The sequence below is a fragment of the Pipistrellus hanaki genome (genome assembly GCF_964339955.1).
Source record: "Pipistrellus hanaki genome assembly, chromosome: 1".
NCBI lineage: Eukaryota > Metazoa > Chordata > Mammalia > Chiroptera > Vespertilionidae > Pipistrellus > Pipistrellus hanaki.
This window is the reverse complement of record NC_140503.1, coordinates 69,126,642-69,152,699: the sequence shown is the minus strand read 5'-3', so window position 1 is coordinate 69,152,699 and position 26,058 is coordinate 69,126,642. Positions and strand designations below refer to the sequence as shown.

Below are 26,058 nucleotides of genomic sequence, written 5' to 3'. Positions count from 1 at the left end.
TGTTAATATTGTGAGGAAGTCATTTTGTTCATTTTATCATTCATACTCAAAGTAAAAACCTTTATATCTCAAGTTTTTCTTAAGGTTGTTGATGATATGCCTCGTTTTCTGTTTGCCTTAACCACTTGTCTTCCCCCTCTTCTTCCCCTTTCCCTCTGCAGGGACCAGTCAAATGTGAGGCGGATGCATACAGCAGTGAAGCTCAATGAGGTCATAGTTAACAAGTCCCATGAAGCAAAGTTGGTTTTGTTGAATATGCCAGGGCCACCCCGAAACCCTGAGGGTGATGAAAACTGTATCCTTTCCAAGAGTGGAGCTACCAGTAGGGAAAATATTAGTTTGCTTTTTATTTTTATATTTTTATTGATTTCAGAGAGGAAGGAGATAGAAACATCAATGATGAGAATCACTGATTGGCTGCTTCCTGCTTGCCCCCCACTGCGGATAGAGCCCGAAACCCAAACATGTGCCCTGACTGGAAATCAAACCATGACCTCCTGAGCCACACTGGCTGTACTTAGATTGCTTTTTAGATGTGACTACTTGGTCACTGTGAGTGATCATTCCTGCCACCATTTTCCTCTTGAAGAGGGAGACTTTTAAAAGTCTTATTAGCCGAAGCTGGTTTGGCTCAGCAGTAGAGCTTCGGTCTGCGGACTGAAAGGTCCCAGGTTCGATTCCGGTCAAGGGCATGTACCTTGATTGCGGGCACATCCCCAGTAGGGGGTGTGCAAGAGGCAGCTGGTCGATGTTTCTCATCTACGTTTCTAGCTCTCTATCTCTCTCCCTTTCTCTCTGTTAAAAATCAATAAAATATATTTTAAAAGTCTTATTAGACAAGGAATCTTACAAAACAGTGAGATTAATCTTCCTTTAAGGAGTTGGGGTTATAATATGTTCTCTCTGAACCCTAGACTTTTCTTAGGTACAGTATATTTGCAATGTTACTTCTAATATTGTGTATGGAACCCTTGCTGACAATCCCAGAGACAGAATCCCCATATCCTTTCTCCTTTCAAGCTCTACCCATTTGCAAAACCTCTTTCTTCTGAGTGGCATTAGGGGAGAAGCAGCTGAAGTGGACCCTCCTCTGAGGGGGCGGGGGGGGGGGGGGGAGTTAAAGGAAAAAAAACAAAAATAACAGGAATTTTTGAGACCGCTTCAGCACTGCAATGGTGACACCTGACCCATTCCCACCAGTAAAGAAGATATTTTTTTAAAAAAAGGAAAAAAGAGCTGGCAGAAAAATTCTACTTGAGTAACTTCACTTAGAAAACTTGGGTTCTCTCTAGAAAATCTTAATGATCTGCCTGTTGTGGCTTTTCCTTTCTTAGCTTATTTTGCTACATAATATATTACACATTACTTGTGTGTTTTCCCTATTTTTAAAAAATATTTAGAAAAAAAATGTAACAAGTGGAAAAGTCTTATATTATATATGCAAAGGGACTAGATCCTTGGATTAATTCATAGGGTGAGATTGAATTACAAAGTACAGTCTTCCAATTCTGAGTATGCAATAATTAATACAAGCATGTTGATTTTTTTAGCTTTCTAATCAGATAAACTCTGATTATCATGGTACAGGTTGTAAAGTGTGTTCTGCCTTTGTCTCCTTGACAAACCCCGAAGACATGGAGTTCCTAGAAGTGCTCACCGAGGGACTAGAGCGCGTCCTCCTGGTCCGAGGAGGTGGCAGTGAAGTGATCACCATTTACTCATAATTTCCTCCTGAATGACTCTGCTTGGCTTTCTGTTTCCTAAAAGGCTCCTATCCTCCATGAGTGCCAGCTCTTTACTACCAGACCTACCAACTAGAGGCCTGTGTCCTATACACATCATCTGAATGAATTCTTAACAAGCTGAGCCTCAAGTACTTGTGCAAAAATGTAACAACAGTTCTGCTCTTTGCTTCCATACGATCTGCCCCCCTTTTAGAAGCAAATATTCCCTCAACATTAGAAAAATGATCAATTACTAAAGCCATAGCTATACCAGTTGAAGGCGAGTTAGAATTAACAAGCTAACCAATAAAATGAATTGTCAGAAGGCATACCAGAAATGCAACTGAAGACAAAAAGCAAGTACATATCCAGCGTTAAAGATGAGTCTCAGAAGTCATGGTTCAACAGAGAAAAAAAGTCATCATTCTAAGGAATTCATGGCCAACTGTATGACGACCTAACATCCCGGTGAAGATAACCTATGGCAAGCCAAGATGAAACCTTTTTTAGCTAATTTTCTTGAGTGGATCCACTGCTCTGCAGGACTCTAATTTTATATCAGGGTACTGATATACAAAATCTGAAATATGGCTGCAGCTTCTACTTCGTCCTCCAAAACAAGATTTCCCACAAAAGCAGTGTATGTACACATACTGGGTTGTTGAATATTTCAGCTATTTGTTTTCAAACCCCACTCTGTGATTAAGATTGTAATGTAGGCAGTGTTAACATGCAAAGTTTTAAAAATGGAGTAAAAATTATTTCTTTCAGGTTCTTTTCAAATGGCCAAATTAAGGAAATCCTAAAATAACTATTAAGATTTACTGAAATATAATCTGGTTACTTATGTGACATGGGCAAGCATACAAGCTATTTTCTAAGAAATACAGATAATGATGTACACTGACCATAGGTTCACCTTTCCTTCTCACTTTTATGTCCTCTGGGTTAGCAGACACAGGTAAAAAATCATAGGAACACACACTAGGAAGCTTGGCTAACCTTCCTAAAAGGTTTCTGTCTTTTCACGGGGAAATCCAGCAATGGAATTCAGAGTTCTAGAGCCGATTCCTTCAATAGTGCCCAAGTTATTGCGATGCTGCTACTCGCTTACCTAGCTCATTAAGTGGCATACATTGGCATTGGCCTATTCAAGTAACTTCTTCCAAGAAACCTGTGAACTCATTTCTAAAGCCATAGTGAAGACTTGAGGCACTCACCTAAATGCCAAGTATGCGCATTTTCCTTTAATTTTAATTCTTCATTCTGACTGCAGAAACGTGGCTCTAAACTAGGAGACTGTCCAAGCCAATGGTCTTCTGCTATTTCAGTTTTGCTTTAGAAGCTTTAAGTATGTTATGGAAATACTTATGCAAGCTTAGCTTATTTGCTAACTTATTGATCACAAAAACATGTTTTTCAAGCATTAACAAAATTATTCTGTGTGACTAAATGGTAACTTCAAATATATGAGGATAAGTTATTTAGAAAAACTGTTTGCCTATACTTCTGGCTTTAGAATTTCAATAGAGGCCCTTTTTATTATCCTTAGGATAATGGAGCAAGCTGACCTAGGTACCAGCAGACTCTTCATTTGACCTTTATAGAGAAAACCCTTCAGTATGACTTAAAAAATTGTCATTTCAATGTATTCCTTTTACTTTTCTTTCAACCTTCAGGCACAGTCATGGTAGCAAAGCAGACAGAATTTTTTTCTTTTATTCTGCTCCTTCCTGCAGAGGGTAGAAGCATTATTTACTGCTTCCATTGCAACACTCCATTGTTTAGTTGAGTCCAGCAGTAGGACAGGTTTCCCAGGACTCAAAATATTGAAGATCCATGCTCTAAAAGTCTGCCGGTCCAGGAATTCCTCTACATTTACACACACCTTCTGGCCAAAGTGATATTTATATATACTTCCATATAGAAAAAATATGGGCAGAAGTTAAGGTTAGTTTTAAAAGCATTTTGTGGTTAGAGCTCTATAAAAATCTTTTAAAGGGATAAGGAAATTCATAGCTATTAATATAGCCACTACTTCAGCCCCTAAATACAAAATCATTGTTACATGGAAAAATGGTTATTAGGCCAGATTTAAACTCATCTCTGTCTAGGGCATTTCATGACTCTGTGTTGCTTATGTTGTTTGTCTACAAAGTATCTTGTCTCTTTTAATCACTGCAAATAAAGCAATACCGAAAACTTTACGAGAATGCACCTTAGGGGAAGGGGTTTTGTTTCAAGAAGGAAGAGAAAAAGACTTCCTCCTGCCTTTTGAATAAGATCCAACTTTTAAGTCTGAGCTATGACTTTACCAGGGCAGGTTATGATAACATACATTTTCCAATTGCTGGCCCTCTGCCTTCTATAGCTTTCTTAAAAGCTGAAGTTTGAACTGCAGCATCTGTTTGACAGGTACCAGGCTCCTCTTGGCAGGGGAAAGATGCCTACTTTGATACTTCCGTTGCCTCAGATTCCTGTGGCCCCAGCGATTCCTCCAATCCTCATTCCCCCTAAATGTATTAAAAATCCATTGTGGATATTAAAGTAGCAATTTACTGTAAGCATATTTATGTGTTTTTTCGTCTGGTTTATTTTCCTTTTCATCATGTATAATCAGAATCTAGCATTAGTTACTCACACCTTCCACAAGTGTCTCCAACAGAAGTTTTATGTCCCAGCTTATGTTAAATAGAAGTGAAATATTAAGGAAAACAGATTTATTAGAAACCGATATAATTTTTTTAAAGCATTGTTCTCGACCGTTGTTTAATTTATTGAAAGGAGATGCTGCTGTGGTTCTTGGTTTAGCAGCAACTATTCTTTTGTTTACATAGTTATGGTTTTATTTGTTGTTTTGCTCTATATTGAAAACATAAATAAAGTTTTCTATATTATTTTCAGTCAAGGGTTGTGGCACAGTTTCTTTGTGTCTGTAGTGATATATACATTATCTTTCTAGGATGTCTGGAAAAAAGGGTGCTTTCAGTTCTTCTCAGCACGAGTGATAATGTTAGGGGTGAATATCCTGAGGAATCATCACTGGGTGTAAAGAAGGTTGTAAATGAGATCCAAATACATAATCACCAGTTGCTTCTTTCTCAGGTTCACAAAAGCAGTCCACCACCACTGAACTCCATCCTCTGAAACAAGAAAGAACAGGTGAGTGGGAATGAGCGCTGAAATAATTTCCTGAATCAAGTACTTAATACTTTAATCACAAGTCATTTTATCCTTTAAAAATTACTTCCAGCCGGGACCGGTTTGGCTCAGTGGATAGAGCGTCGGCCTGCGGACTGAAAGGTCCCGGGTTCGAGTCCGGTTAAGGGCATGTACCTTGGTTGCGGGCACATCCCCAGTAGGGGGTGTGCAAGAGGCAGCTGATCGATGATTCTCTCTCATTGATGTTTCTAACTCTCTATCCCTCTCTCTTCCTCTCTGTGAAAAATCAATAAAATATATTTAAAAATAAATAAATAAATAACTTCCAGACTCCTAATGGATCTTATTTCTTAAGAAATGAGCTCTAGCCGAAACTGGTTTGGCTCAATGGATAGAGCGTCGGCTTGGGGACTGAAGGGTCCCGGGTTCGATTCCGGTCAAGGGCATGTACCTTGGTTGCGGGCATATCCCCAGTAGGGGGTATGCAAGAGACAGCTGATCGATGACTCTCTCTCATCAATGTTTCTAACTATCTCTCTCCCTTCCTCTCTGTACAAAATCAATAAAATATTAAAAAATAATAATAATATAAAAAAAAAAAAAAGAAATGAGCTCTAGCCCTGGCTGGCATTGCTCAGTGATTAGAGTATGAACCCCACACACCTAAGGGTCAAGGGTTTAATTCCCTGGCCCAGGTCGGACCACGGGCAGGAGGCAACCTATCAATGTTTTCCTCTCACATCAATGTTTTTCTGTGTGTGTGTCTCTTTCTCCCTCCTCCCGCCCCTCCCTACCCCCCATCCATCCTCCCTTTCATTCTCTCTTGGGTGAGGATTAAAAAGGAAATTCGCTCTACCAATTCTAATCCCCTACATCAAATGGATCAACTATTTACTATCCCTTACAACTGGCACCAAAGTTAACTTTTCTTCTGCCTTACCTCAGGAGGTTCAATGAAGGCTAACCAGTCTGAGGCGTGTGTAGGCAACAGTCCCATGGATTGGCACTTATAAACAGCCAATGCCAAACCCATGAGATTTCCAATGAGATACACCAAACCCTGAAGGAACTTCTGGCTTGAACTTTCTAGCATCTTGAAAGCTGTTGGGAAAACAAAGTGCCAAAACAACTTTTTAAAAAATTATGAATCAGGCACATTAATTAAGATATAAATAATACACACCAGCCCACAGTAAATAGCAAATAGAACTATTAAGGTGAACAAAGTCCAAGATACACTCTGTTTTCCCCTCCATGTCACCACCACTACCATCACCGTCCTCACACCCTCTCTGCTACTAGCCAAGAGCCATGCAAAGATTTCCAATATGGGTTTTGCCTAAGAATTTACCTTTAATTCTTAAAACTTTTGTAAGGGTTATTAGTTCAAGAATACTTACTGGCTGAAATGGCCATAAGTGCCTGAATGGGTCGCCAAGCCATCATACACACCATCATCGTAGGAAAGATGGAGATAGTATTGCCTGCCATGTACATGATGAAGAGGTTCATGGGAATCTGTTTGAGGGGACCCAAGGCAATGTCCCAACAGCGCTAAAACAAAGACACAATTTTAATCACTGAGCACTCAGTTCCACATTTATTGTATCACTGATGTTAAAGTCAAATGAACACAATTTTCAATTTCACCACCTCTGGCCGCCACTACATCACTATAGGAAGCCTGCTCTTCCACTAAAGATAAGGCATCCTCATTATGTGTCATGTTTTTCCCTATAGGTTTTTCAGGAACTCAACTCAAGTTATACAAAGCATGTTCTTTGATTACCATGCAATCAAGCTATAATAGAATTCAATAACAAATAGATAACCCAAAATCCATTATGAGTTGAAATTAACAAATGTACTCTAAATAATCAAAGAAATTATAATGTAAAATATAAATATTTTTAACTGATCAAAATACATTTTAACACCTGTAGAACATAGCTAGAAGTCTGAGAAATTTATAGCTTTAAATTCAGATAAGAACAATAAAAATAAACTAAGCATCTATTTCAATAAGTTAGAAAAAGAAAAAATGAAAAGAAAAAAAAGAGAGTAGTAATTAGTGAGATAGTCGTTAAATCAAGCCAATGGTGGTTTTGTTTTGTTTTTTTAAATTAATAACATCATACTGGTGAGCCTGATGAAGAAAAATGATGTAAGATAAATATTCAACAGGAATGAAAAAGGGACATCTCTATAGGTTTTGCAGATAATACAATGATCATACTATGAATTTTAGGAAACAGTACAATTCTAAAAAAAATAAAATACAATTTATCTAAATGGTGTAAGAAATTGGAAATATAAATAATGCCATAACTATTTTAAGAAACTGAACTTGTAAGTCTGTCAGATGGTTTTCCTTGGCAAATTTCAAACATTAAAGGAAAAAATAAAACTAATCTTATACAAACTTAGAGAATAAAAATGAACACTCTACAACTCATTACATGGGACCTCATAAATTATAGACCACTATTAGTCATGAACATAAATGCAAAAATCTTAAGTAAAATATTAAAGCAAACCTAGCTATATAAAAATAATATACCACTATCCACTTGTGTTTACTCACATTAAAAGAATAAATGCCCATACTTGTAAATAAAGTTTCCCAATGTGTCATTTACATAGATCAATTGTAAGCTTAAATATCAAATTATCCATACAACAGAACTAAAGTATTTTATGACAATCTACTTTAAAATCAGGCTATGTTAATACTTTTACTATCATGTATTATGTTACAATTTGATACCAAGATGAAAAATTATATTTATCAAGAAAAAAATTGAGAATAGCCATCATTTTCATCTTGTGAAAATCACTGAAATTTCTTGAAACAATGATCACTTAGTACTGAATAGCAAAGCTGAGAGGGAAAAAAAGTGCAGGCACTTGGGAGAGAAAAACCTGAAGCTTACAATAATGAAAAGATAGGTAGTAAAATAAGTAAACTGTGTCATGTATATGAATGACACGGAGAAATGTAAAGTGGGGAAACAGAACAGGGAGTGCCATGAGGGCAGGCTTCATTGAGATAAGAGCAAGCCATAAAGGGGCTAGGGAAGAGTATACAGGAGAGGGAAAAAGTACAAAAATCCTTAGATGGGAGCTTACCTGGCGTATTTGAGGAGTAGCAAGGAGGCTAATCTGACTAGATGGCAGTGAGCAGAGGGGAAAGTGGTAGCCCTGGACCAGAGGCTCAGTTGGTTGGAGAGTTGTCCCTTATACCCAAGGGTCCTCAAACTTTTTAAAGTGGGGGCCAGATCACGGTCCCTCAGAGAGCTGGAGGGCAGGACTATATGAACTACTAATTCCTACTGTAACATCTCGGCTGCGCTCACTGCCCAAAAAACCTGGCGGGCCGGATCAGACTCCTCTGCGGGCCGCATGTGGCCGGCGGGCCATAGTTTGAAGACCCCTGCTTATACCAAAGGGTTTCAAGTTCGATCCCAGGTTGGGGCAGCTATGGGAGGCAGCCCATCAATGTTTTTCTCTGCCATTCATGTTTCTGTTTTTCTCTCTCCCTCCCCCCCATTCTCTCTCTCTCAAAATCAATAAAAACATGTCCTTGGTTGAGGATTAAAAAATACTAGCTTTGGCCAATGTGGCTCAGTTGGTTGGGTGTCATCTGGTGCACTGAAAGGTTGCCAGTTCCATCCCGGTCAGGGCACATGCCTGGGTTTCAGGCTTGATTCCCAGTAGGAGGCGTACAAGAGGCAGCCTATTGATGTTTCCCTCTCACATCGATGTTCCTCTCCCTCTCCCTTTCTCTCTAAAAATTTTAAAATATTTAATAAAATAAATAAAGGGGAATGTGATAGGAGATTAAATCAAAGATGTTACAAGGGACTTAGTCAATGCAGAGTTAGGTAGAACTTTACAAAGACTTTTGCTTTTACAGTAAGTGAAATTAGTTACAGAAGAGTTTTAATAGGAATGATCTGACTCATGTTTTAAAAGGGTCATAGTACTGGCTGCTGTGTTAGGAATGGACTACAGGAGGAAGTAGTGAAACCAATTAGAAATCTGGGGCAGAGAGGACACAAGGAATCTTTTGGAGATGAAGAAAATGTTCTTTCAAGATAGTCGAGGTTTCAAGGTGGTATACAACTATTAAAGCTCATCAGACAGTACTTTTTAAAAATCAGTGATTCTCAACAGGGGGCAATTTACCTCCCTGGAGACATTTGGTAATGCTGGAGACATTCTGGTTGTCCCAATTGGGGAAGGGCACTTTTAGCATCCAATAGGCAAAGGCCAGGGATTCTGCTAAACATCCTACATTGCACATACCGCTCCCACAATAATGAAGACATCTGGGTGAAGGATGGTAGTGGCTTAGCCCAGGATGATAGGTGAAGTAAGAAGTAATGCCGAAACCAGTTTGGCTCAGTGGATAGAGTATCGGCCTGCAGACTGAAGGGTCCCGGGCTCGATTCTGGTCAAGGGCACGTACAATGGTTGCAGGCACACCCCCGGTGTGGGGGGGGGGGGGGGGGGGGCGTGCAGGAGGCAGCTGATCAATGTTTCTTTCTCATCGATGATTCTGGCTTTCTATCCCTCTCCCTTCCTCTCTTGAAAAATCAATAAATTTTTTTAGAAAAGAAAAAGAAAGAAGTAGTAAGATTTTGAATCTATTTTGAAGATAAAGCCAACAGAATATCCTGACAGGTTATGTGATGTAAGGAAATTAGGGTACAAAAGGATGACTTCAACTGAAAGGCACTGCCACCAATAAATAATTTTCAACCTACTTTCTTATGCCTGAGGTTCTAAATGTCTTTTTCCCCCCCAATTCTTAAGCACCTTTGGAGCTGATATATAAACTACCGTTAACTAATCTCAAACAGTTGAGCTACCAAAATATTCAGGATAAGGCCCATCTACAATAAGATATTCATGTGCGACCTAGGAGAGAAGAGTGGGTGGGTAGGGCAGGACTAGCCCCAAAACTACGGTGACATCTATACCTCTGTACCTTCTCCACCAGGATCCGGTCCGTCTCTTGCACGCTGGTATCCGGTACTTGCTTGTCCAAGTAACCAACTGGGTACAGCGAGTCTCCCTGACCACCGCCCCGGTCACTTCGGCCCCTAAAAAAGCAAATCAAGAAACAGGCTGCTCAACCAGCAGGCATGCCTCAGTGGTTGAGCGCTGACCTATGAACCAGAAGGTCATGGTTGGATTCTGGTCAGGGAACAAGCCCGTGAGGTGGGCTCGATCCCCGGTAGGGGGCCTGCAGGAGGCAGGCAATCAATGATTCTCTCTCATTGATGGTTCTATCTCTCTCTATCCCTCTCCCTTCCTCTTTAAAATTAATAAAATCATTTTTTTAAAAAAATTTAAAAAATAACGAAACTAAAGCTGTGGGCTCCCACATTTCCTGTTCTATTACTCATAGGAGTTAAGATCTTCAGGTGCATCTACCCAGATTACATCAATCCCTCCTGTAGGTTCGGCAGATCCCTGCCCATTGGGAAGATTGAACTATGCATCCTTTGGACACAAAACCTCCGCGGGTTCTGCCGCTGGCTGCCCAGGCGTCGTCGTTGTGCCGCCCCCATCCAGCCCAGGTCCCGTGCCCCGGGGGTAGTCCGGGGGCGAGGCCCTCAGCCCAGCGCCTCACCTGCTGCCTCCTCCAGGCCCGCTCAGCTCAATGGCCCACTTGAAGCGCCGGCCTCGGTTGGCCACCAGGCTCCCCTGGGCCGTCATGGCACCGGACGCCACTAACGCCGGGAAGCTGTTCTGTCTCTAAGGCGGCCCACGGAGCCTCAGGCACCCCTGTGTCTGCGACGGCTGGTCCCTGTCCGCAAGCCCACTTCCGGCGCGTGAGGGTAACGTCACTTCCGGGGGTGGGGCGCAGAGTCCGGAAGCAGCAAGCTTGGCAGGTGAGAGAAGCTGATAGAGAGTTTAACTCTTCCTAAAGCGACCCTGGGCGCCCCTCCTTTTTGGAGAGGCCCGTCAGGTGTTCGCTGACCCCGGGCGCAAGGTACCGGGCCGAGGGAAGGTCCGTACTGACTCTGCTTCAGGAGTGGAAGCCAAGAAAAGGTTTTCAGTCCCTCCGCTCTCCCGGAAAGCACAAGATTCAGAGCTCGCTTTTAATCCTGGTTTCACCACGGACTGTGGGTCCTTGAGTTATTTAGTAGCTTCCGAATAGTGGATGCCCACTGTGTTCCTGGGACTTTGTGTTTATTATTCCATGTGAGTCTCACAGCAGCCCTGGGAGGGGGATGGTGGTACCCCCGTTCTGCACCGAAGCTAGGAGGCAGGGGGCGTGGGAAGGCTCGCGGGCTCGAGATTCAGATAGCCTCCTTTTGAATCCTGGCTTCATTACTTATTTTTGTGTGACCTTGGGCAAGTTAAATTGTTTATATTGCAAAAATTGAACAATGTACCTGTTTTAAAAGTTTGTTGTGAGGTTAAATGGTGTGCTCAGCACACACGCATGGTGTGCTTTTTACGTCATTAAATAATCTACATTATTTATACTGAGTGGGTTTTGTGTTCAGTTGTACACCTATATTGGATACTTACGTTGTTTTGTTTTATTTTTCCCTTTTATAACCCATGTTGCTGTGAACATCCTTGCACATCATTCCTTATTTCCTTAAATTATTAGAACAATTGGTAGATCAGAGTATGCACGTTTTAAAGGAATTTTTATTTAAAACGCCCACTTCTTTTAAAATTACATTAATTTATATTCCAGCCCTGGCTGGTTTGATTCAGTGGATAGAGCGTGGGCCTGTGGACTGGGTTTGATTCCGGTCTTCTGGTTGTGGGCTCAGGCTGTGGGTGTGCAGGAGGCAGCTAATCAATGATTCTCATCATTGATGTTTCTGTCTCTCCCTCTCCCTCTCTGAAATCAATCAAATAATATAATGTTTTTAAAAAAAGAAAGGTAACTAATACAAAACTGAGTATACTATAATTACATTATGTAAAATAAAGGGTAAAAATTAGAAAGGAGGGAGTACATAAAATGTTATACATTGTATTCTGGTAATAATTTTGTGTAATATTGTCTGGTTTCCAAGCTATTCTTGCCTTATTCTTTTTTAAAAAGTATTTTTTTTTTTATTGATTTCAGAGAGGAAGGGAGAGGGAGAGAGAGGTAGATATGTCAATGATGAGAATCACTGATCAGCTGCCTCCTGCACACTCCCACTGGGGATGGAGCACACAACCCCGGCATGTGCACTTGACCAGAATCAAACCCAGGACCCTCCAGTCCAAAGGCCCACACTATCCACTGAGCCAAATCAGCTAGGGCTCTTGTCTTATTCTTTAATAAATTAAGGAACACTTTAAAACATTGTTAGTCACTTGAATCATATATTCCTTCCATTTTAAGTAGTCCCCTACATGTCCTAACCAGTTTGGCTAAGTGGATAGCATACTGGCCCCCAGGGACTGAAGAGTTCTGAGTTTGATTCCAGCCAGGGCATGTACCTTGGTTGTAGACTCCATCCCCAGCAGGGGGCTTGCAGAAGGCAGCTGATGAACTCACTGATGTTTCTAACTCAGTATCCTTCACTCTTCCTCTCTGTAAAATCAAGAAAAATAAATCTTAAAATAATAATAAAGTATCTCTTACAGCCCAAGCCGTTCCTCCTCTTCCCGCCCCCTGGCTGCATTTTCTTTGCCTTTCTTCTCCTAAGCTCTGTACCTTGTTTCCTGAGTCCGTGCAGCCCAGCTGGCCCACTTCTACCTCTGTGACATTCTTAACTTTCACTTGTAATTTGGAAATAAATAAAAATAAAGTATTCCCTTATTTCTTTAAAACAAGTTTAACTATAACCTGAATCAAAGTTGCTTTGGCCTCAATAGTCTTTTATTGAGGTCTTTTATTTCTTTATCCTGGGAGTCCTCATAGTGTTTAATTTGCTAAAACATATTCCAAAGAACATGAAGATATTAGGACTGAACTGAGGAAGGATTCCAAGGTAAAATACTGCATATTATATTTTGCAAATACTACCCCAGAGATTCTGTGCTATTAGTATAACATTAAAATCACAAGAAATTATTCCATAAGAATCTCCTTTAATTTTGTTTTCCAATCTACCTAAATAAGAGCCCACTCCTTATTACATCTGTAACACCCAATGGAATCAATGTTTTGTAAAACACAGTGGGGACAATGCTGTATACTACAATTCAGGAGAAAGATGAAGGCACTCTCTATAAAACATTGCTTTTTTAAGATTATAAGAATACTAGAGGCCCAGTGCACGAAATTCATGCACTGGAACAGGGGTGGAGAGGTGGGTGCCTGTGCCCTCAGGGGATGTCCAACTGACAGCTTGCTCCCCGTGGAGAGTGGGCCTAAGCCAACAGTCAGACATTCATAGCACTGCTGCCAAAGCAGGAGAGGCTCCTGCCACCATCACTGTGCTCACCAACCATGAGCCCGATTTCTGGCTAAGCAGCACTCCCCCTGTGGACGTGCACTGACCACCAGAGGGAAGCTCCTGCATTGAACGTCTGCCCCCTGGTGGTCAGTGTGTACCATAGCAGCTGGTCATTCCGCCGTTCGGTCTATTTCATATGAGCCTTTTATTATATAGGATCATTAGGAAGAATCCTTTATGGAAATGGAGTTTTAACTTGGAATTAAACTTTTGGGGATTCCAGTTTTTGTACAAATTTTATTTTGCAAGAAAAATTAAGAAAAACCTAGATTCTAATCCTGACTCCAAATGAACTAACTACCTGAGTCACTTTGAATTTGGAACTTTCTTGGCCTTAATTTCTTCATCTATAAAATGAGGGACTTAGCCGGACCGGTTTGGCTCAATGGATAGAGCGTCGGCTTGGGGACTGAAGGGCCCCGGGTTCGATTCCGGTCAAGGGCATGTACCTTGGTTGCGGGCATATCCCCGGTGGGGGGTGTGCAAGAGGCAGCTGATCGATGACTCTCTCTCATCGATGTTTCTAACTATTTCTCTCCCTTCCTCTCTGTACAAAAATCAATAAAATATATTTAAATAAATAAATAAATAAATAAAATGAGGGACTTATACTAATTAACTTTTAAGGCTACCTTCCAGTTCTAAAATGTATAATTTTTGAACATTTTGCATGTTATTTCATATACATTGAAAAACTCAAATGATAAACATATAAAGAAGTAATGGGATTTCAGAGAACTTTTTAAAGTTGTACTTTCCGCCGGGACGGTTTGGCTCAGCGGATAGAGCGTCGGCCTGCGGACTGAAAGGTCCCGGGTTCGATTCCAGTCAAGGGCATGTACATTGATTGCGGGCACATCCCCAGTGGGGGGTGTGCAAGAGGCAGCTGGTCGATGTTTCTCTCTCATCGACGTTTCTAACTCTCTGTCCCTCTCAATTCCTCTCTGTGTAAAATCAATAAAATATATTTTTTTAAAAATCTCATAAAGTTGTACTTTCCCATACTTTTCCTAGTTTTCTGCATTGTGGATTTAGAAAAATATAAATGTTTTTTAAATATCATTTGTGGTGATGGATGTTAACTAAATTCATTGTGGTAAATATATAGAGTATATAGGGTATTTTTGCATACAATTGAGAGTATGGGCAACAGTTTATTCTTATATTATTTCTTAATTATTGTATTATTTTCCATATGAGCAATTGTAAACCTACTTTTGCTCCAACTTGTATACATATATCAAATCATTAAGTTATACTCCTAAAACTAATTCAGTGTTTCATGTATTTATATCTTGATTAAAAATTTAAGAAAGAGAAAAATATTATTTTAATGAGGTAACATTGGTTAATAAGTTTCAGGTGTACAAATTATAATTCAATATCTCTATATATTATAGTACTAGAATTCATGCATGGTTGGGGTCCAGGCAGCCTGCCCCGTTGGGCCAATTGGGCCGGGCCGGTCCTGGGGAGGGTCCACAGGCGGTTGGAACTCCCAATCAAACCCCCAATTGAGGGGACAATTTGCATATTAGGCTTTTATTAAATAAGATACTCACCACCCAAAGTCTAGTTTCTATCTGTCACCATACATTTGACATCCTTTACCCATTTCACCCTCTCTTCACCCAATTATAACATGACATGATTTTAAACCTAGAAGCTTAATGGTTCTCTGTCCTGGCGTAACCAGAGACTCACCTTGAGACCTCTTAAAAATACTGATGCCTGATGCAAATCAAAACAACACTGAGGTACCATCTCACACCTGTCAGAATGGCTATCATCAACAAATCAAAAAACGACAAGTGCTGGAGAGGATGTGGAAAGAAAAGAACCCTCCTGCATGGCTGGTGGGAATGCAGACTAGTGCAGCCACTGTGGAGAACACTATGGAGTTTCCTCAAAAAATTAAAAATGAAACTGCCATTTGACCCAATAATCCCACTTCTAGGACTATATCCCAAGAAAACAGAAACACCAATCAGAAAGGATATACTATGCACCCCTATGTTCATAGCAGCACAATCTACAATAGCTAAGATTTGGAAACAGCCTAAATGCCCATCAACAGATGAATGGATTAGAAAACGGGTACATCTACACAATGGAATACTAGGCTGTTATAAAAAAGAGGGAATTCTTACTATTTGCAACAGCATAGATGGAACTGGATACCATTATGCTAAGTGAAATAAGCCAGTCAGTGAAAGATAAATATCACATGATCTCACTCATTTGTGGAATATAATGAACAATATAAACTGATAAATAAAAATAGAGGCAAAGAAGCATTGAACAGATTGTCAAACTACAGCGGGAAGGTAGGGGAGTAAGAGATCCACCGAAGGACTTGTCTGCATGCATATAAGCACAACCAGCCGAAACCGGTTTGGCTCAGTGGATAGAGCATCAGTCTGCTGACTGAAAGGTCCCAGGTTCGATTCCGGTCAAGGGCACGTACATTGGTTGTGAGCACATCTCCAGTAGGGGGTGTGCAGGAGGCAGCTGATGGATGATTCTTTCTCATCGATGTTTCTAGCTCTCTATCTTTCTCTCTTCCTCTCTGTGAAAAATCAATAAAATAAAAAAATAAATAATAAATTAAAAAAAGCACAACCAACAGAGGATGGGGGAGTGTTGTAGGGGAGGCTGCGGGGAGGTATTATAAATGGGGGTGGGGGAAAGGAGACAAGTACTACTATTTGTAATACCTTAAACAATAAAAATAGTGATGCCTGGGCTACACCTCCAGTGATTTTAATCCATTTGCTTAAGGTGGAACATGGGCATCAAGTTTTTTATTAGTTCTCAGGGTGATTCTCCTCAAGGATGGAGAAGCACTGACTAGAGCATTTTCTTGCTTTAAAATAACAAGGTTTGAATTTACACAAAGTAATTTAAGCAAATAATCAGTTTTTGAGAGCCTCCTGTAAGCCTCCCACCAGACTAAACTTGAATTAGAAAATAATGGGAATACTGAAATTGTAAAAATATACATTAAACTTTGTTTGCTTTGTGCCTTTGAGCAAATGTGATTTTAATTATAGAAACTGAGAGGAGTGTAATTAACTAGTCCACCATGATTCCATAGGTTATACCAGTTGACTTGACTTTTATAATTTGTGCCACCTACACATTTTTTGTAATTGTGTTTGTATCTCATTCCTCCCCCACCACTTCTTTAGGAGTCTGAGAAGCTGACTAGTTTTATCATAATACTACTTCATGCGATTCTCTTCAGAGCAGTTGCCTTTGGATTGAAACTTGATCAAGTACATTTTCTTTTCAACCATATTTAGAAGACTAGATCTCTCTAAGGGGGGAAAGAAGAGCTTTATAGATATGTTTTAAGTCTATGCCATTTAACAATGTCTTGTGATAAATCTATTCTGCTATCCTCACTGGTCCAACCAGTTCCCCGGTGTGCCCTAAAAGCTTTTAAGCCTTTTGACAGCTTCAGTAAAATGGGCTTCCATTGCAAATCCAAGTTATTTGTGTTTACTATCATGATTGCCTTCTGAAAAGGACTACCCTACACTATTTTATTCATGATGCAATTTATTTCATGTCAGTGATAGGGCCTTAACAAGAGGAGATTTTTGTCCATTTTGTCTGTTTGCATAGTCAAACCTCATTACTGAAAAAAAAAAAAGTTTTTATTATAAGATCCCACCTTGCGAGTTATTGCTAGGTTTCTGAATCAATTCTGTGCAGATTACATTTTTTTCAAATTCTGGTTCATGACTCTGCAGTGTCACGTCACCCTATCAGCAGTGGCCTGAACTAGTACGGTGCTGGCAGATGTTGGTTAACAAAAGCATTCTTCCTTAGCAATTAACTTTTTTTTTTTTTTTTTAATTTCAGGAGGACTGTTGTGTAATTCACATTTTAACAAGTTCCCATTATAGCACTTCCCTCCAATGCTTGCTTACGAAGCTGGGAGGATTGCCATTCCCACAGATCCCATTAAAGGATAAGAATGAACCATAGCATGAGTCACAATGATGTATTACTGATGGCCCAACATGTTTCTTCAAACTTGTTACTCTGGATTCTCTGGTAATTAATTTCAGCTATCTTGAAAGTGGTCTAAACTGTCTCTACATCAAGTATCTGAATGACCAATTTAAGTCCTTTGTGGCATTGTTTCCTATGTGCTAATTTTTAAAAACTTTAATTGATTGTTTCAAATATAAAGCATTTTTTTATAGCCTGGATTGTTTGTTTATTTTTTGGAAGGAAGATTTTAATGGACTTAATGTTTGTGTCCTCCCACAATTTATGTCTAAACCCTAATCCACAATGTGATAGTATTTAGAAATGGGCCTTTGGGAATTACTACTTAGGGTTCCACAAGGTCATGAAGGTAGGACTCTCATAATAGGACTTGTGTTCTTATAAGAAGAAACACAGAAAAAGTATATTATTGTCTAACCACTATTTTATACATCTGCAAGTAACATATAATAGTATTGAATATAAACTGTAATTGAAAAATAAAATTTAGCCAAAACCGGTTTGGCTCAGTGGTAGAGCGTCGGTCTGCGGACTGAAAGGTCCCAGGTTCGATTCCGGTCAAGGGCATGTACACTGGTTGCGGGCACATCCCTGGTAGGGGGTGTGCAAGAGGCAGCTGGTCGATGTTTCTCTCTCATCGACGTTTCTAGCTCTCTATCTCTCTCCCTTCCTCTCTGTAAAAAAAAATAAATAAAATATATTAAAATAAAAAAAAGGAAAAAGAAAATTTAAAGTTCACTAAAAAAGAAAGGAAATAAGAAGAGACACAAGGGCTTGCTCTCTCACTTAGCCAGTGAGTACACACAATGAGAAGGTGGCTGTATTCAAGCCAAGAAGAGAGCTATCACCAAGGACTGAAGCAGCCAGAACCTTGTCCTTGGACTTCTCAGTCTCCAGAACTATAAGAAAATAAATTTCTGTGGTTTAAGCCACCGAGTTTGTGGTATTTTGTTATGGCAGCCTGAGCAGACAAATACAAGGATGAGGTTGGATTCAGAAGAATTGAAGGAGAACATTAGTACCTTTAGGTACTTGAAAGACAAAGTCCTACCTTAAAACATGCATAAGTGTAGGGTTGTTTAATTTATAGGAGGTTATTTTGTAAATGGAAACATACTACACACTGTCCACTGACTTGTTCCTCCTACCCCCCACATAGTCTATCTTGGGTGTTTTCCATGCCTGTCACTCAGATCTACCTCATTCTTTTTATTTTATTTTATTAAATATTTCTTTATTGATTTCAGAGAGGAAGGAAGAGGAATAGATAGAAACATCAATGACGAAAGAGAATCATTGATTGGCTGCCTCCTGTACGCCCCCTACTGTGGATTGAGCCCATAATCCCAGCATGTGCCATTGGGGACCCTTCAGTCTATAGGCCGACGCTCTATCCACTGAGTCAAATCAGCTAGGGCTACCTCATTCTTTTTAAAGTCTACAGAGCATACATGGCATGGATGTAGAATAATTTAGTTAACTAGTCCACAATTGATGGACATTTAGGTGGTTCCCATTTGTCTCTACTATAAAAAAAAGTTACTGTGAAAATCCCTGAGTAGATTGTCAACACAGTTCTGTAGGGGAATCATACAATTAGAATTGCTTATCACAGAGGTTATCAGTTACAATGTTCACAGGTTCAAATAGGCCCTCCGAAATGTGCTGATTTACATTTTTAAGGGATTGTGGACTAAATATTTTTTGTAAGTCGAATAGTGTCAGACAAAAATTCACACCCACCCAGAACCATGTTATCTTATTTGGAAATCAGGTCTTTGCAGATGTAATTCGTTAAATGAGGTGGGTTATGGTAGGTCCCAAATCCAATGACTGGCATCATAAGAAGAGGAAAGGGCGCATACACACAGGGAAGATGTCCAGGTGACAATGGATGCAGATATTGGAGGGATGCAACGATAAGCCAACAGCTACCAGAGCTAGGAAGCGGCGAAGGGGTTCTTCCCTAGAGCCTGCAGAGGGAGAGCATGGTCCTCCCAATACCTTCATTTTGGTCTTCGGGCCTACAGAAGTGAGAGACTATATGCCTATTGTTTTAAGCCACCCAGTTTCTGGCACTTTGTTACAGCATCTCCAGTGTAAACAGTACAGGTTTCTAAGAGAGGTTCCATACAGATGAATTAAGCTAACAAGGATTAGCTCAAGTGGGAAATAACAATACAAGCTGCCAAATCAAATCCTAAACTTGCAAAAATTTGCACGAAAAGTTTAATTTCCTAATTGCTGATTGTTTCCTCTAATAAAGTGATTTTTTTTTTTTAATCCTCATCCGAGGATATGCTTATTGGTTGTTTTTTTTTTTAAGAAAGGGGAAAGGAAGAGAGAGGAACATAGATTGGTCAGCTTCCATACATGCCCTGACTGGGCATTCAACTTGCAATCTAGGTATGTGCCCTGACCAGAAATTGAACCTGCAACCTTTTGGCATACAGACGACACTCCAACCAACTGAGCTACACTAGCCAGGGCTAATAAAATGATTTAAAAAAAAAAAAAAAAGTTTAGCCGAAACCAGTTTGGCTCAATGGATAGAGCGTCGGCTTGGGGACTGAAGGGTCCCGGGTTCGATTCCGGTCAAGGGCATGTACCTTGGTTGCGGGCATATCCCCAGTAGGGGGTGTGCAAGAGGCAGCTGATCGATGACTCTCTCTCATCGATGTTTCTAACTCTCTCTCTCCCTTTCTCTCTGTACAAAATCAATAAAATATATTAAAAAAAAAAGAAAGAAATGTCTTTAAAAAAAAAAAAAGTTTAATTACAAAGGACATTTATTGTATAAAATGTGAAATGCAAATAAGTAAAAAAGATCATCAACAAATCCTGCCATGCAAAAAAATCAGTTTTTTTCCATAGACATTTTTATTTTGATTTGTCTAGATGTTTTTGATTTATATTTATATAATACTTATTTAGCATACTGCTTTATAACACTATTTCATGAAGATACATATTTTTATTTTTTAGAAAGGCAACATCCTGACTGGTTTTGCTCAGTGGATAGAGCGTCAGCCTCTGGACTGAAGGGTCCCAGGTTCAATTCTGGTCAAGGGCATGTACCTTGGTTGAGGGCACATCCCCAGTGGGGAGTGTGTAGGAGGCAGCTGAATCAATGTTTCTCTCTCATTGATGTATCTAACTCTCTATCCCTCTTCCTCTCCATTCCTCTCATTAAAAAAAAATGAATAAAGTATATATATTTTTAAATTAGAAAGGCAAAAGGTATGGCTAAATTTTTATTTCAGTTTTTCTTTAAATGCCTCTTACAGCTCTGCCAGCTGTCCAGGCTCTGTTGCTTTTATCCTCCCTGGCTATGATCAGGAGGCTCCACCCCCACCCAGCCTGCAGCTGGAGCTACATCTCTTTCCCAAGACCCCTACTAGTCCCGCCCCTCTTTAGATAAGAGAAATTGTTTAGAATATTTGTGTTCTCCTTTTTAAAATATTCAGAATGCAAGTAAGTTTGAGCAGCACTAGATAAACCTTTCTTTTAGATAGGCACAGTTAATGTCAGTATTTAAAGGGTCTGAGAAGTGCTATAATAAAGAAGTATTTGTTAATCTAGCAGTTACCAAACTTCTGTGGCCAAGGAGTCCTTTCCTTTTTCTCTTTGTTTTTCAACCTGTCAACATCTTGTAGAACCGGTGTTCTGAAGAATACAGCTAATTGGGGTAAGAACTCAAGCCAGTTTAGGTTCAGACTCAATTTTGTTATTCCAAGAGTGGTTTTGCCTTGAAGTGAATCTAATCAGCAATCTTCCTACTGCTCCCATCTCTTGAGGCTGGAGACCTGCTGTGTGTGTACCTTTAAGTTCCCTTCCCAAGGACATTATCCTGCTTTTGATAATTGTTGCTCTGCCCGTTTCATTCTCTGCCTGTCTGCCCCCTGCCCTTGAACTCCTCTTCACTCCCTGTTTGTTAAGAGGCCGCAGTAGTACTGAACCTCCTAAGCAACTGCCTGATTAGACTTACTGTATGGTCATACCTTTCAGATATTCAGTACTGATTTCCTGGCTGTCAGTATCACAGCTAGTCTGTCTCCCCAGCATTGGCCCCCACTCCGGGAGCTGGTCCTACATTTTCTAGCTCAGAATAATATTTTCCGAGGCAGCAGCCAACCATATTGTGCTCTCTGTATTGAGGGGGAAAAGCAGTGAACAGATAAAGTTAGGGGCGGGGATGTTTTGCAGAGAGAGACACAATCACTGCGCTAGGTACTGGTGTAGTGTCTTACATAGTTTATCTTATTTTCCATCAACACTGGAGAAAAGAGTATTTTTATCCCCATGGTGCATTTAAGTAAAAATGGTGCAGAAAGGGCCCTAAGGCAGTGACTTAGGATTCCAATGGAGGTGGACCTTGCTCCAAAGCTAGTTTTCTTTCTCTTCTAGCTTGCTGCCCTGAACCATCTTCCACTTGGTGAGTGTACCCTAACTACAGGTAATCTGGGTAATCTGAATTACCTCTCATCATTTCATCAGCTAAACCCCAGATTTGAAAATTATAAATACCAAATATTGCCACCTGCTTCTCAGCTGCATAAGAAACAAATTGTCAAAAAGGAGGATCCCTTACCATCCAATACTACCTACCACTTCTACCTTCCACCAGCCAAAAAAAAAATCCCAAGTAAAACTGCTGCTTCAGTTGAAAAAGATAAAGTATGTATTTATGTATGGAAATCTGTCCGTGATGTAGTATTTGTGAAATGGGAATATGATTAAGTTATATGACATGTATACTGCCAGTCCATTTTATATGTATATATGTTTACAAATACAATACATAGAAAGATTCATCCACTTGTTAATAAGAGAACTCTGGTACAATATAGGGATGGTTGGGAGGAGATTTTTATCTTGTATTTACATATGTTTCTGTACTGCTTTATTTTATTTTATTTTTTAATATATTTTATTGGTTTTTTACAGAGAGGAAGGGAGAGAGATAGAGAGCTAGAAACGTCGATGAGAGAGAAACATCGGCCAGCTGCCTCTTGCACACCCCCTACCAGGAATGTGCCCGCAACCCATGTACCGTATTTTTTGGACCATAAGACGCACTTTTTTTCCCCCCAGAAGTGGGGGGAAAAAGTCCCTGCATCTTATGGTCCAAATATAGCCTACACATATACTTTTAAAAAAAAGTTTTTTTACTTGCCCGGCTCTGTGTGGTCTCTGTGTGCTTGCCCGGCTCTGTGTGCTTGCTGCAGCCACTGTCCATTCCTCCGTGCCCAGAGTGTCTGCCCCGCTCTGTAAACCCCGAGTGGTAGAGGAGTTCTCATGTATGGTAGTCAGCCTTCATGCCCTCGCTGCAGCCATATCTCCATGTCAGCCCAGGTGCGGTGTACGGTAACTGCGTAATCCAAACTGTAATAATCGCCTGTACCCCTTGCTGGCCCGTACTCCGTGCCCGGAAGAATGCCGCGTCTATTCCCCCAATCATTCCTCTCCGCCCTCTGTTGCCATGCTTGACTACTGGGTAGGCGTACTGTAGATCTCAGCAGAACCTTTACCATAAATCTTCAACTTTATTCTAATTTATTACTGAAGTCTCTCGTTATTGTGTTTTACAGTACATTTTGTCTTTTGCTGACTGTATTTGTTAATAATGGTTCTAAATGGTTCTAAATGCTGCTGTTTACTTTACAGGGTTGATTACATGTGTTTATGACTGTGATGTTGGGTTTTAATGCACATAAAATATTTTAGGACACTATTTGTTTCAGAATCTTTTTTTCTTCATTTCCCTTCTCTAAAAACTGGTGCGTCTTATGGTCCGAAAAATACGGTACATGCCCTTGACTGGAATAGAACCTGGGACCTTTCAGTCTACAGACCAACGCTCTACCACTGAGCCAAACCGGTTTCAGCTGTACTGCTTTATTTTTGTTTTACAACCAGCAAGTATTATTATTTTTTATAATTAAAAAGAGTCCAGCAGGTATGGCTCAGGGGTTGAATATTTCCGGTTAGGGCATATGCTGGGGTTATGGGCTTGATCCCCCAATTAAGGGGTGTGCAGGAGGTAACTGATCAATGATTCTCTCTCATCTTTGATGTTTCTCTCTCTCCCTCTCCCTTCATCTCTGAAATCAATAAAATATATTTAAAAGATAACTTAAAAAAAAGTACATATTTACACATTAGGGGGGAAAACACCCTAATGCTTCTGCCACCAAAAAGGTCATTAGTATTGTGGTGGTATTTAAAAATCATGAATCTTATAAACTAGCAGTGAGATTTGCTCATTTTTGTTGCTTTTGCCTTATCTGAAATGCTCCCTACTTCCTTCCACCGTCAGCACAGGAAGGTGAGGAAGGGAGGAGCAGATAAAAGGAATCAACTTCTCACTTTGCCAAAATCACCACCTGGAATTTTCCAAAGGCTCAAATGCTGAGCAGCGGATGTAGTCACTCACGGGATGGATGAGCTATTGCTGTCTGGTGTGAGAGAGAAACATCAGTGGGCTGCCTCCAGCACACCCCCTACTTAGGGATCAAGCCTGCAAGCCAGGCTTGTGCCCTGACTGGAAATGGAAACTCAGACATGAGATGATGCTCAACTAACTGAGCCATGCCAGCCAGGCCATTTATTTTTTAAGTTTCAACTGCCATTTTAAAAAATTCTAAGTATTACATGCGTCTCCTTTTCCCTCCCATTAACCACACCCACTCCCTCAAGCACATGCCCTCACCTGCCTATGTCTGTGTCCATTGGTTATGCTCATATGCACACATAAAAGTCCTTTGGTTGATCTCTTACGTCTGCTCGATGCTTCTATGCCTCTGGTTCTATTTTTGTTCATCAGTTTATGTTGTTCATTATATCACACCTATGAGTGAGATCATGTGATTATTATCTTTCTCTGACTAGCTTATTTCATGTAGCATAATGCTCTCTAGTTCCACCCATGCATCAACTGCCATTTTTATTATGTGCATTTCTACAGACTGGTATGGATTGATCTACATACCCTGTTTCCCCGAAAATAAGACAGTGTCTTATATTAATTTTTGCTCCCAAAGATGCACTAGGTCTTATTTTCAGGGGATGTCTTATTTTTCCATTAAGAAGAATACGGTACACATTTATTGTTAAATGAAAATAAAGGAAATTTATTACCTGTATACGGTACGGTAGTATGGTAGTTGTCAACACAAACCAGACAAACTGTGAATCCTATAGTATCAAGAATTTACTCATTTATTCAATGACAATCATGTCATCATCTTCTGGAACATCATCATAACAATCCAATTCCTGAATTTCCTGGTGAATTTCTTGTGACTCCATTTCTTTCAGAATCAGTGGACCAAATCTCTCATATTTAGCCTGGGGGGGGGGGGGCTTATTTTCAGGGGGATGCCTTATATTTCACTCAGAAGGAAACCTGTAAGTAGGTCTTATTTTCGGAGGATGTCTTATTTTCGGGGAAACATGGTAATATGATACTTAATATATTTCACTTTTGTTCTTAAATATACATTTGCATAGTACAGAATCAGTGCTTATCCATGAGTAATAGACCTTCAAGGGTTCCTAATGATTTTTTCCCCCCTCAAATACTTTTATTTGATCATTTTAGATTTTTAAAACCTGCCAAGTGACTGCATACCTTTTCAATCTTCACTCCTGCTACTCTTCAGAGCTCTTTTCATTCTAATAAAATCAGGATAGACAGTGGTCCTGGTGTTACTGGAAAGGGACGGGGTCTGGAGCCGGCAGCCTATGGTGTGAGTTCTTGACTTCGTGCAGAAGAGATTTTGAAATACATCCAGGTGATTTTGAGAGTACGGTTATTACAGGTGGGGACAGTGAAACAAGGAAGGGCCCAGGATAGAAGCAACAGAACGAGACTAGGAGGGACTGCTTTGCCTCTCTATGGGAAAGAAGTGAGCCAAACTGGGGCTTCTGTCAGCTCATGAAAGAGAGAAAATGGGGCCTTGGAGACAGGTTCAGGGGGTTAGCCGGGACAAGCTGCTGCTGCCCATTGCTCCTCTGGTTGTAAGTCTCATGGAGGGGGTAGTTGGAGCCCCTCGTTCGGGCATCAATTGCCAGGGTTCTTTGCCCCCAGCCTTACAAAGCGTTCAGCATTCTGGAGAAAGGGCTGCACGTAGATGATTAAGAAGGAGTCCATGGATGAAAGATATTTTTGAGAGGCATTGGGGATCAGAGGAGCTTCCAGCTGAAGGAGCTAGAAGACTCTACTTGTCTCAGGACCCCCGGCTTTTATTAAACACAATCTGTCCCAAGGCAAGGTAGAAACATACACTTCAAAGGTTACGGTATCAAAGGAACAGAAACATTATCAGTTTGGGGAATAGCCTACAGCTGTTCAGGTGTTTGGCCAACAGGAGGCAATAAAATGCCCTGAGCTGTCTGGCAGCAAACTATTATCCTGTTCAGGTTTGGGAGAGATGCTGTGTAGCCGTTTCCAACAGGTAAACTACATGTGACTCAACCCTGTTGAGCTCCCCAAGCTTCACCAACCTTTTGGTAAAACTCCTGTAATTACTGCACGCTGGAATTGGTTCTTGGCAGGGGCGTCCCTTAGAGCTTAATAGATGCACCCCTGAGGGGCAAGAAGAGGAGGAAGGGAAAGGGGTGGGCATGCTCCAAGAAGGAGAACAGCACTTGGTCCTTTGTCCTGAGGATTTTAAAGGCTAGAGGTCTTAGGTCAGTAGAATGTTCATCAGCTTTTC

General features: G+C 40.4%; 2 protein-coding genes across 6 annotated transcripts in view; one reads left to right on the top strand and one right to left on the bottom strand.

The window, feature by feature from the left end:
- The window catches only part of SLC12A6 (solute carrier family 12 member 6), a 105,199-nt gene extending 100,567 nt beyond the window's left edge, over positions 1-4,632 (top strand). For all 3 annotated transcript variants that reach the window (XM_084861731.1, XM_084861730.1, XM_084861732.1), the window contains 2 exons: positions 162-295; positions 1,633-4,632. In XM_084861731.1, coding sequence (XP_084717857.1) covers positions 162-295; positions 1,633-1,724 — 226 coding nt within the window. In that variant the 3' untranslated portion in view covers positions 1,725-4,632. The remainder of the gene's footprint in view (positions 1-161; positions 296-1,632) is intronic.
- EMC4 (ER membrane protein complex subunit 4) lies at positions 4,465-10,734 on the bottom strand. Of its 3 annotated transcripts, XM_084862507.1 has the most exons (5): positions 10,528-10,733; positions 9,880-9,994; positions 6,287-6,440; positions 5,827-5,987; positions 4,465-4,867 (listed from the first exon to the last, which is right to left on the bottom strand). In XM_084862507.1, the coding sequence occupies exons 1-5, from the start codon at positions 10,611-10,613 to the stop codon at positions 4,832-4,834; spliced, it is 552 nt and encodes a 183-aa protein (XP_084718633.1). In that variant the 5' UTR covers positions 10,614-10,733; the 3' UTR covers positions 4,465-4,831. The 3 variants fall into 3 exon arrangements, with proteins under 3 accessions (XP_084718633.1, XP_084718635.1, XP_084718634.1); XM_084862509.1 differs by lacking the exon at positions 5,827-5,987 and having other exon boundaries at positions 10,528-10,734; XM_084862508.1 differs by lacking the exon at positions 10,528-10,733 and having other exon boundaries at positions 9,872-9,993.
- Positions 10,735-26,058: the final 15,324 nt, after the last annotated feature.